Source organism: Pundamilia nyererei, unplaced genomic scaffold (genome assembly GCF_000239375.1).
Source record: "Pundamilia nyererei isolate P.nyererei 1_Seehausen unplaced genomic scaffold, PunNye1.0 scaffold00285, whole genome shotgun sequence".
NCBI classification, from domain to species: domain Eukaryota; kingdom Metazoa; phylum Chordata; class Actinopteri; order Cichliformes; family Cichlidae; genus Pundamilia; species Pundamilia nyererei.
The window spans coordinates 456,640-468,722 of record NW_005187686.1 but is presented as its reverse complement, the minus strand read 5'-3'; the positions used below and the strand labels follow the sequence as shown (position 1 = coordinate 468,722).

Below are 12,083 nucleotides of genomic sequence, written 5' to 3'. Positions count from 1 at the left end.
CACAGTTGAAGTGTACCTCTGGTGCAAATTACTGACCTCTGTCATCATTTTAGGTGGGGGAACTTGCACAATCGGTGGCTGACTAAATACTTTTTGCCCCACTGTATCCAGTGTTATGGCTGCTGTGAGAATGCTGACTGAGGGTCACCGACAGCCAGAGTTGGTCAAGTTACTTGAAAAAAGTAATCAGTAACTAATTACTGGTTACTTCCCGAAAAAAGTAATCCAGTTACTTTACTGATTACTTATTTTCAAAAGTAATTAGTTACTTAGTTACTTTTTAAAACATGATTTATCCCCTAAATAGGTGATAAAGCGACAGATCTTTCAGCCCATTTCTACTTTTTCTGCATAATCCATCATACAAAATGTAATCAAATGAAAAAGTCTCTTTTTAATACTTGTTTTATCAGTTTTAATCTTTTAACTTTATGCATCAAGCAAACATTAAATTATATGCAACATTCTCTGACTGGAAGAAATTTGTTTAACATTTAAACCTATTGTCTGCACATTCCAGCACATAAAATAAAATATTTTTTGTGTTTACACTCTCTCTTTCAAATAGATGCAAGTAAAACACAGAGGAAAATAAATAAAATCAAAGTCTCAGCGGTCCTGTTGCTCTATTTTAACCTATATAGCAGAAGTGGGGCAGGCGGAGGTTTGCCCTGGTGCAGGTGTGCCGCAGCCATCATGTCAGTGGAAGGATCTGGGAGTTTCTCTGTGAATTTCAGATTCCAGCAGCAGCGTATTTGGTGCTTGCTCGGACATTTAGGGGTTTTTTCGCTGTAAAAAGAACTTTTCTTCCCACACACAACAGACGCTAATGTTTTTGTCACTTATTACGGAATCAAACTCAAAGTAAGGTCAGTACTTCCACGCTTTAAACGCTGCACGCTCATACTCTCTCCTGCACTCGTTATATTATCCATTGTTGATCTGCACACAGCTGTTGCCACGAACGTCGCACTTACGTCATTGTCATTAGACACTCTCGCAAATAAATCACGGTTTTATTAACGCAGTAATGCAGCGTACTTATGGGAAAGTAACAGTAATCTAATTATCTTTTTTGCAATACTAATCCCTTACTTTACTCGTTACTCGAAAAAGTAATCGGATTACAGTAACGAGTTACTGCCCATCTCTGCTGACGGCACAACTGTTTGTGTCTGTTCTGCAGAGAGCAGGCGGCCCGTGAAGGACTGCTTCCTGGCTGTCTTGTCGTCTCACGGGGAGGAGGACTGCGTGTTCGGAGCCGACGGCAAACCCGTCCGGCTGTCTCGGATTTTCGCATATTTTGACAACGAGTGCATGGAGAATAAGGCCAAAGTGTTCCTCATACAGGTAGGTGGCAGAAGGGCGAGGACAACATGAGTTTAGGTCGTGTCGAGGGAATCAAATGATCTGTTTTCTTCTGTGATGCTGAGGTCATCCTCTTGATGCTGTCTCTGCAGGCGTGTCGCGGAGACGCTTTGGATGATGGAGTGGAGGTGGACTCGGCCGGTGACGCCACCGACTGCAGCTTCTCCCTCCACCTCTCAGTTCCTGCAGATACAGCTGTGATGTATGCCACGCCCCCAGGTAAACACCAAGCCTTCAACAGACCACCACCACTACCCTCTAAACCTCCTCAGCGGCCACTCAGACCTCCTAAACTACCTTTCAAACCTCCTGACAGGCAGCATAACCATTTTATCCATCCCTAGAACCTCCACAGTTACTGTGAAACATAGAAATTAAACCATCTTTATGACAACTGCAACACTTGCAATATGATCACATCTCTTCAGGGACTTTTAAGACCTACCAAAGGACTTCTAAACCTCCTTAGTAACCAGAGAAATCTTCTATACTACCCATCAGGGGCGATTTTAGCCCCCCAAAGATTTTAGATGTCACAAATCAAAGCACCCCCAAAGATTTCTTACTTTTTTGACAATATTTGCTGTTTGTGTGACACACTGCTAAAAATATAAAAAGCATACAGTACGTAATTGAGATGGAACATTTTAACAACAAAAGTATGTATAACCCCCCCCCCCCCCCCCACTGCTCTGGCTCTAGCGCCGCTGCTGCCAGAGCGATGGTGGCTGAGACGCAGCGGAGCAGAGGTGTGAGTGCCTGGCTTAAAACAGGACATATTAGCTGCATTTAACCTTCTGTTACTCTTTATATAGTTGGTAGGAGTCAGACCATGTTTCTTTTTACTGAAAAACATTACACCAGGTAACCAGGGTGTAAAAAAACTTGTTTTCCAGCGATGTTTGATACCCTACAATTCGTCCTACACTGCAGTAAAATCAGTGACATTTGAAAACCTAAAACTTAAAACTGTCCATAGCCTGCTGTTGTTACCACTGTCCTGTTTTAAATCGATACTAACTAGCTAACTGACCGAATGCCCATTAACCTTAGAACTCCTGTTGTGTGCGTGCGTGTGTGTTTTGTGTGCGCCCCAGGGTGGCTGTGACTACAATGTAGCTTGCCAGCACCAGTGTGTGAATGGGTGGATGACTGGATGCGTAAAGCGCTTTGGGGTCCTTAGGGACTAGTAAAGCGCTATACAAATACAGGCCATTTACCATTTTTTTTGTACAGAGAGACAGCCAGGTTCATAATGGATATAAGGAAGTTGTTTTTGTTTTTTGTTTTTAAAAAAGGAGCCACATTCAGGTAAAAGTGTAAAATCAAACGATCCGTCAATCAAGAATAATGTTGGATCAGTGTTTCAATATTTATATCTTTTATTAGATATTCATGTGGTTTGGTTATTTTCCTTTTGGTTGAAAGTAGACTGAGAGAGGATTTTGTGTTAGCGATCTTAATAGTATTTTTTCATATTAATGTAATTTATCATCTAATTGAATACAATCTATTTGTGTATGATTGTCAGTCTAAAGAGGGAGAGAGGAAAGAGGAGAACGTGAGGAGAAAGTACAAGGTCAGGAAGAACCAGGTAAGAAAACAGACAGGGAACAGTGACAGGCACAACAGAAACTGTTAAACTGACAAAGAGAAAAAACCTGATTTTACTCAAACAATCTGGAAGTTGTGTCCTCCCTATATTAAAGCTGCTGTACAGAATCTGCAAAACAAACTGGGTTGAAACATTTTTGACCCTCTTTAACAACATTCCAACATAACATTATCATTGATTGGGGAGATTAAAATTAATAATATATTTTTATGTGGTTCAACCACAACTCTACTAAAACCTCAGCCAGTAATAGGTAGGCCAACTTTTGGACTGTCCAGTTGTCTGTATCACTGCTGGAGTACGTGCGCCACATTTGCGCACTATCAGAAAGAGCCAAACGGCCCTGGTGGAGTGAGGAGCTGTAAAGAGAAGTGCTCTGTTTCTAAAAATGTTAAACTTTTTACAGTGTGTACCACCTGAAAGTACCACTATGAAAGCATGAAACCCATAAATCTTACAACACAAAATTTGTATTATTAAATTAGATTTTTATTTGTAATAATTTATTCTGTTTTGGGAGTGTTTTTTATGTATCTGTATTATATTATACATACACATTAAAAGTGAATCTCTGTCCAAACAATGCACTCAGTTTACTTTGTACTCACTATGAGCATCACTCATTATTCTCCCCCAGTAATGAAGGTTAGGATATGTATTTTTTTTTAAAATTATTATTCCAATCCATTCTTCTTTTGCAGCATTTAAATAACCTTGATCAGATTTGATGGTTTTGTTACAGACTTTTCAGAAAAGTGTTTTGCTTTTCTTTCACAAATATGGGGATTAAATTGTGTTAAAATGTACAAAACAGTGATGTCATGTTTTGAGACGAGGACCCAGGCACAGAAAGACTTGATGAATTTAAGAATCTTATGATTTATCTTGCCTGGCTGGGCAGCTCTCTGGGTGCTCAGCACCTCCAAAGCTCTAATCCTAGAATCGCCCCTGCTACCCATTAACCTCCTCTATGACTACTGAAATCATTTTAACTGTTCATGGAATCTCCTCACCTGCCACAAAAGTGCCCAACTACCTGTAGACCCTCCCCAATTACTGCAGACCTCTATCTTCTAAAGAATCTGTTGAACCTTTTTTGTGATCATAAAACTTCCCCAGTGACTGCTACAGCATCCTAAAGACCCCTCAAACATTTTATTGACAACTGAAACCTCGTGAACTACGCTTAGAGGCTCCACAATGACTACAAAGCCCTTGAACCTCTGTAATGACCACTGCACATTCCTAACTGAATCTAGGTGACCTTCTTCATCCTAAATATTAAGTTCACTTTTCAAACAGCTGTTTAAATCTCTCTGGCCATAACCAGCCTACCAGAGAACCTTGAACCTTCTCACTGACCAGTCTAATCTCCTCAAGGCTCCCTTTCTCCAGGATCCCTTAAACTTAAAATACCAGTGCAACTTCCTCAGTGAGTCCTACAACTTTGTGAGGACCTCTAGAACCTTTTCCTGACAACTGAAGTAGTGTTTTAGTAGTGTTGTCCAAATCCTACAGAACCCTCTCTGAAAACTCTAACACCTTTGAAGAGATCACAGAACCTCTTCATTTTTGACACCTGGTGGTGACATTTGTCTGAATCAATAATCTGCAGATTTTTCACCACGGTCCAGAGACCAGTATCTCTGTTTACCTCCTCCTCTCTCCATCAGGTTACGGAGCCTTCATGAGCCCGCTTGGATCCGTCTTCCTTCAGACGTTCTGCACTTTGTTGGAGGACGAGGCCCATCAGAACCTGGAGCTGACTCGCCTGATGACCCGCCTCTCCCACAGGGTGGCCTACACCTTCCAGGCCAAAGGTCGTGAGCTGGGCGGGAAGAAAGAGATGCCGTGCTTCCTGACACGACTGACCAGAGAGGTGTTCCTGTCCTCAGAGTCAGAGAGAGAAGATCTCTGATCCTGGGAAAGGATTTCCTAAAGTTCTTGAAGATGTTGTGTCACCATTTTTTGAGAAGTTTCACAAACTTCAGCTGTTCATTGATCCACTTTAATGCGACTGCAATAAACTGGAGCTTATTTTCTCATTTATGAAGGTTATTTCTTCACTTATTCACTCATTATCCACGTAGTCACACATTTTTATATCTGCATTTATTTTTCCTTTGATAAATACATCTGAATATGAACAAATAACTGAGTATCAGAAATTAACAGCAGGTAGTTTTTAATAATAAAAAACAATAATTTGGAGTAGGTGCAGAAATCTTTTATAGTGCTTAAAATTTTCTACTCCTGTATTGAGACATTACAAATAAATCTTGAATTGTTGGTTGAAGAAAAAGATTATTCCTAAACTCAAGTGTCAGTCTCAAGAACACCGTCACATGTTTAACAATAAAATGTAAGATTTACTGCATATGTGAGTCTAACAGGTCGGTATAAACAGTAATTTAAAATTTTTAACCTCTTCATCAGCAGTGTGAAGGTACAGCTGTGGATGAGTCACATGTTTAAGCATTTAAACCAGAAACCAGGTGAGGGTTTGAACTTTACATCTGTTAACAGGTGACCAATCAACCTGCAGGGTCAGGCTGGATTTACATTTCACATATTTTGTCCTCTTACAGGAGTTGTGAGAATCTTAGGTGGAGATGTTTCTGAGTCATCTCCTTGAGTCAGCAGGTGTGTGTTCATACAGAGACACGTGTGGGATCACATAAAGTCAGTCTGTCTGGGTTTGAGTACTTCCTGTCTGGACGTGAACCAGAACTTACAGAGTCCACACCTGTTATCACTGAATATGTAATAAAGCAGATCATGTGACGTGGAGTCAGCAGGTCGGGAAGTTTACGCTCACAGAGGTGTGGGAGCGGTTTTGTCCTGAGGCCTTCCTTCATCTACTTTCAGTTTAGTACCTGCAACACATTTATGATTCATGTCTGACACACAGCACGACATTTCCCAGAACTCAGCTGTTTCACTTCCCCACAACTGCTCCATCACATCACTACACCCTCTTCATTCACAGCTTAGACACGTTACATGGATATTCAGTGGTGCTCTAGAAGCAAAATAGTTCCAGTGTTACATTCACAAAGGTAAAAAAAAGAAGCTCCTGTCACAAACTGAGTTTATTCTGACCACATGATTAAAATCTGAAGGCGTGAAACAAACATCATCATCCTCGTTCTCTAACGTCACAAGCTTGGAAAGACAGAGCAAGTTCACAGACCTCTCCACAAAATCATCCGCAGGTCAGTGCAGAGCTACAGACGGCAGATCAAACTCTCATGCTTTTCAGCTCTCCTGACCTGTTTCTGCCTCACAGAGTCCAGATGTTTTCAGATGCAGATATATTCAGCATTAATGAGCCTCGCAGAAGTTACCCCTGCATCTCACCAACCGCTCTGTAAAAAAGAACGTGCAGGGTTTCCAGCTCAGGCTCCAGTGTGTTTACGATGTCTGCATCGTCCTATAAACACGTTTACCTGGTCAGGCATGATGATTTACGCCTGTTACTGACAGATGTTCAGGAAATAGACCAAGCAGACCCGTGACTGTATCAAACATTGTGTATTTGCAGATAAATAATAAAGTGCATACATACATATGTACAGGACATGCTAAACATTTTCTTCACACAGTTTTAGAACGACACCACACAAAAACAAGATCATTTCAATTCCTCCATGTGCTCTGCCGTGATTTGGTCTAACTGATGGAAGGTGTCCGTGTTCTGGTGCTCTCAGTACCAACCAGTAATGTGGCTGAGATTCCCTCTGCTTTTCCGGCTCTCTCTGACTCTGAGGACAGGAACACCTCTCTGGTCAGTCGTGTCAGGAAGCACGGCATCTCTTTCTTCCCGCCCAGCTCACGACCTTTGGCCTGGAAGGTGTAGGCCACCCTGTGGGAGAGGCGGGTCATCAGGCGAGTCAGCTCCAGGTTCTGATGGGCCTCGTCCTCCAACAAAGTGCAGAACGTCTGAAGGAAGACGGATCCAAGCGGGCTCATGAAGGCTCCGTAACCTGATGGAGAGAGGAGGAGGTAAACAGAGAAATCTGACATGGTTAAACACGTACAACCTCTGAAGAATTCTGAGAGCTCCTGAGGACATAACTGAGAAAGAAAATCACGATTTATTAGTATCCGGAGTCGGACTTGTGTTGTTGTATCAACCATCATATAAAGGTTTCTGCCAACCAAAAAAGCTCTGAGGTTTTTTTTTTTTAATGTGTTTGTGCGTCATGAAGGAGGTTCTCCAGGATCAGCTGGAAAGGTATGCGGGCCTCAGAGGAAGTTAGAGGTCTGCAGTAATTGGGGAGAGTCTACAGGTAGTTGGGCACTTTTGTGGCAGGTGAGGAGATTCCATGAACAGTTAAAATAATTTCAGTAGTCATAGAGGAGGTTAATGGGTAGTATAGAAGATTTCTCTGGTTACTAAGGAGGTTTAGAAGTCCTTTGGTAGGTCTTAAAAGTCCCTGAAGAGATGTGATCATATTGCAAGTGTTGCAGTTGTCATAAAGATGGTTTAATTTCTATGTTTCATGGTAACTGTGGAGGTTCTAGGGATGGATAAAATTGTTATGCTGCCTGTCAGGAGGTTTGAAGGGTAGTTTAGGAGGTCTGAGTGGCCGCTGAGGAGGTTTAGAGGGTAGTGGTGGTGGTCTGTTGAAGGCTTGGTGTTTACCTGGGGGCGTGGCATACATCACAGCTGTATCTGCAGGAACTGAGAGGTGGAGGGAGAAGCTGCAGTCGGTGGCGTCACCGGCCGAGTCCACCTCCACTCCATCATCCAGAGCGTCTCCGCGACACGCCTGCAGAGACAGCATCAAGAGGATGACCTCAGCATCACAGAAGAAAACAGATCATTTGATTCCCTCGACACGACCTAAACTCATGTTGTCCTCGCCCTTCTGCCACCTACCTGTATGAGGAACACTTTGGCCTTATTCTCCATGCACTCGTTGTCAAAATATGCGAAGATCCGAGACAGCCGGACGGGTTTGCCGTCGGCTCCGAACACGCAGTCCTCCTCCCCGTGAGACGACAAGACAGCCAGGAAGCAGTCCTTCACGGGCCGCCTGCTCTCTGCAGAACAGACACAAACAGACAGTAGTGCTGTCAGTGACCCTCAGTCAGCATTCTCACAGCAGCCATACCACTGGATACATGGCAGCAGGTATGCCAGCCTGTGTTTACGTTCACATGCAGAAGATTCAAACTAATGAAACTTTATGACCTATGTTTGATCTATGAGTGGAAATCAGTTGTAACAGTGTTTAATCACCATCACTGTAAAACACACTCATATAATCACATCCTCACATGTTATATAATTACAAATGTATCAGTCAGCGCTGGCATGCCACCAATAAGTGTCAGGGCAGTGTAAGCCTCACCTTTACCTGTAAATAGAACAGAGGTGTGTCTGTGTGTGTGGACACACACACAGAGACTGTAATGTTAAAGCTGCGTGTCTGTCAGGGAGATGGAGCTGCAAATGTTTCCTTATCTGGGCTCACAGACGCAGGCCCTGCTGTGGGCACTGATGCCCCGCCCCCTCTGAGTTTCTGTGACATCAGCTGATTTTTTAAATGAATGAGTTCTTGGCTGAAAGCTCTCTCAATTTAAATATTTCGTCTCTGTGCTGTGTTTAAATAAAGTTAGAATGTTTTGCGTCCTGTTTTTATTGTTGGAAGTGAGCTTTTCGGTGTGATGCGATTGGTTACCTTTCTCAAACAGCTCGTAGATTTCGGCGCCGCTCAGGTCGCTGTGCAACTCCACCTTAAAGCCCCGCCTGCTGAGGGTACTGTGGAGCCTCTTGGCATCCCTCTTGGCTCCGGCCCTGTTCCCCATCTTCACCCCGGGGTAAAACTCGGCCACGGACACCACCACTGCCCGGTTCACCTCAGCCTTCCCACCCACTGGTCGTCTCTGCTGGGACATGGTGATGTAGCTGAGGTCTGCTGAGCTCTGTCTCTGAGATGTCTGTCAGATTTAAGCTCCTGGCTCTGCACTGAAAGTACTTTAAGAGCCCCTGAGCTGTAAAGGTGTGACCACACCTCTTTACCTTACCTGGAACTTCCTCTGCTGCCTTATCAGCCTTATGTGCTCAAGTCTTACACAACTTCATGTTTTTTCTCGCTGTGCCAGATATCCAGGTGTGTTCCACTCACGGATGACATGTCATCATTTCACGGCACACAAACATTTTCCTGCAGTAACAGAAAACAATCGAGGAGTTTTTAAAGCCTTTTATGATTTTTGATTTTAATAAAAACACTTTACTAAAAATGTGAAGTTTGTGTTTGTCATCTTTACAAATAAAGTTTGTTTCACTCCAAGCAAGACTTTTGCCACCCCTGTGAGTAAAAACCTAAATAAAAGTGAGTGTTTCCACTTTATTCTGCCTTATTCTACTTCACTGGCTGTGGGGTTTGTTTGGTCGTCTGAATCTTTCAGTGATCCTGAAAACTCCAGACAGATGGTTTAAAATCAGGTCCCTGTAGTGGCTATATTAAGTTCTCTCTTTCTCTTATATTTAAAATATCCACACTACGCGACTGTTTTTACGCATTGTCGTTAGCAACAATGATGGTAAACCCACTGTGTGGCTCCGCCTTCCATTTGTTTGTTTTCCACATAAACCTTTCACAATGAAGCTGAAGATCCTGTTGAGATTTATAAAAAATAATAAACTGAAATGATGACAAGCAGAAGGACCATTCAAAACAAATCGAGGACCTTATTTCTAAACGAGGGGCTCCCTCTGTAGCATTGACATGGTTTGGTTATGAAAAGTCTGACACGGACCAGAAAACTGTACTATGCAAATTATGCATGAAACCGGTCCCCACCTCAGACTCAAACACGGCAAACCTCTTCTACCACCTATGTGTCACGGCGAGTGAGATGAGCTGTGTGGGGAAAAATAAAGGAGGATCCAATTGCAGGCACTCGTGAAGATGTGAAGGCGGTTTATTGAAACACAAAGCACAGGGGAAAAAATGGCAAACAGAGATTAAGCTAAACTATACTGTAAAGAACTAATCTACTGAACATGAACACAAAGATGAAGGAGGATTGGTAGAGGTAAATGACGATGGACAGCAGGGAGAACACACAGATGAAACACGGTGGATGGACAGACGGACCAGCAACTATTACAACAGAATACACGACTTAAATACACTCAGAGAAACACAGGGCGATTACACACAGGTGGGGGACACAGCTGGAAGTAATTAACGAGACGAGACAAGGGAGGTAAAACTGAATACACTCACATGAGACGCAGACCTTCACAATAAAACAGGAAACACGAAATCACTACACAAAGACACAGACTCAACACTGAGAGGCAGACAGAAAATAACACATGGAACTCAAACTATACATGAGACAACAAATCCTTGAAAACGAATAAACAGAAAGATAGAATTCTAATAATAATCAACAAAGCACAAGAGTAACAAAACGATCATTCAAAAATAAACCAAAACATGATAAACTCAAAATGCTGGGTCGAACCGACCGAGAACCCTGACACTACACAAGAATCATGTGAAAGAGTATGGAGAGTTTATGGATGAGAAGCAAAACACAGCCGTCTGGTGCTGAAAATAAACCTTAGACTCAAATGTTACAACAGGCTTTTCCCTGTGCAATAAATAATCACAAAGAAAATTGGAGCCGTTACAACCTATGTCTAAAAATGCATTGTTTCACGCATCGGTCGATACACTCAACTCTGGGTGCATGATGCCCACCTGAAAACACTTCACACAAGTTGAATTGCCCGGGATTCACAGAATTTAAAGAAAATTTAACATTTTTGTCATATATATCATTGTCGGGATGATAAATGTTTTATATCAGGATATGAGATTTTGGTCATAGCCCTAGCGGACATATTATTGGTCAGATGAAGTCATTAAAAATGCTCCAGCAGCACAAACACGGTCAAGAAGTGTCTATGGGTGTCTGACGGGACTGACTGACTGCTGACTATCTGAGCTTCATGTTTCAGGCAGCAGATGAACTGAGGGGAAGTTAAAGTGTCCCTACGAGATAACAAGGGGTTTTTGGTTTTATGTTCTGCGTCTTTGTCCTGTCTTCCTCCCCTCACCCCCAGTTACAGCAGAGTCCTCTCTGAGTCTGGTTCTCCCAGAGGTTTATTCCACTTTAAAGGGATTTTTTTCCTTCCCACTGTCACCAAAGTCTTGCTCACAGGGGGTTGTGTGATTGATAGGTTTTCTCTGTATTGTTGTAGGGTCTCTAGCTTACAGTGTAAAGCACCTTGATGTGACTGTTGTTGTAATTTTGCACTATATTAAAACAATGATTTAATTTTTTAAGCTTGTTGAGTTTGCATGTAATGAGACACACTCTATAAATAAAGAACAGACTGACTCATGCAGATGTAATGTGGTGGAGTCTGGACAAGGTTGACTGCTGCAGAGATTGAAGTGAGTGAGGAACGTAGCTGTTTGCGCTGTGCTGTCTGCTGTAGTCACACTCATGAATTAATCTGTCAGCTGCTCGTAAACTTTGATCACAGGTCACACGCCTGACCTATCAGCATCTCATGCCTCAGAGGAAACCTGCTTTTCCTGCCGCACACGGGAACAAGGTGTCCATAAAAAATAACACGTAAACAAATCAAAGCATTCCAGGAATCCTTGAACACGCTCACATATGTGCACGAACACCCGTCTTTATTTCATTTTAATTCATCAGACTTCATCCCAAAGGAAATTCTCGATGAGGTCGGCTGCTCCCACACACAACAGAAAAAAACATTAATTCAGTAGAAAAAACAAGAAGTTGATCATTTATAAATACAAAATGTAGTCCTTACAAATAATTACAAAAATAGACATTTGCATATCCCTCCAAAATATTTAAGTAAAAAATTATTTATTGTTTAATTTCTGTAGATATTCACTCTATGTCTTCTTCTTCCTTCTTTCTCTCTGTATGTCTTTCTTTTAATTCCCGCCTTGATTTCCAAACTGATCCTCTGTGGGAATCTCATCCTCCAACATCCACACATTTAATTTGATTGACCCCTACATCATGGCCTCTATCTATTTATCTATTCCTCACTATTTAATTAGATCACTCATTCCTAAAGTCA

General features: G+C 42.2%; 1 protein-coding gene across 1 annotated transcript; it reads right to left on the bottom strand.

The window, feature by feature from the left end:
* Nucleotides 1-6,638: 6,638 nt before the first annotated feature.
* On the bottom strand, nucleotides 6,639-8,890 carry casp17 (caspase 17, apoptosis-related cysteine peptidase). The gene is made up of 4 exons (XM_005750735.1): nucleotides 8,674-8,890; nucleotides 7,869-8,032; nucleotides 7,632-7,758; nucleotides 6,639-6,969 (listed from the first exon to the last, which is right to left on the bottom strand). Exons 1-4 carry the CDS (start codon nucleotides 8,888-8,890, stop codon nucleotides 6,656-6,658), a joined length of 822 nt encoding a protein of 273 aa, XP_005750792.1. The 3' UTR covers nucleotides 6,639-6,655.
* Between the last annotated feature and the right edge of the window lie 3,193 nt (nucleotides 8,891-12,083).

Coding starts and splice junctions, on each gene's coding strand:
- casp17 (XM_005750735.1), bottom strand. CDS start 8,890: ATGTCCCAGCAGAGACGACCAGTGGGTGGGAAGGCTGAGGTGAACCGG. Junction 8,033..8,673: donor CTACGAGCTGTTTGAGAAAG/GTAACCAATCGC, acceptor TCTGTTCTGCAG/AGAGCAGGCGGCCCGTGAAG. Junction 7,759..7,868: donor CCAAAGTGTTCCTCATACAG/GTAGGTGGCAGA, acceptor CTGTCTCTGCAG/GCGTGTCGCGGAGACGCTCT.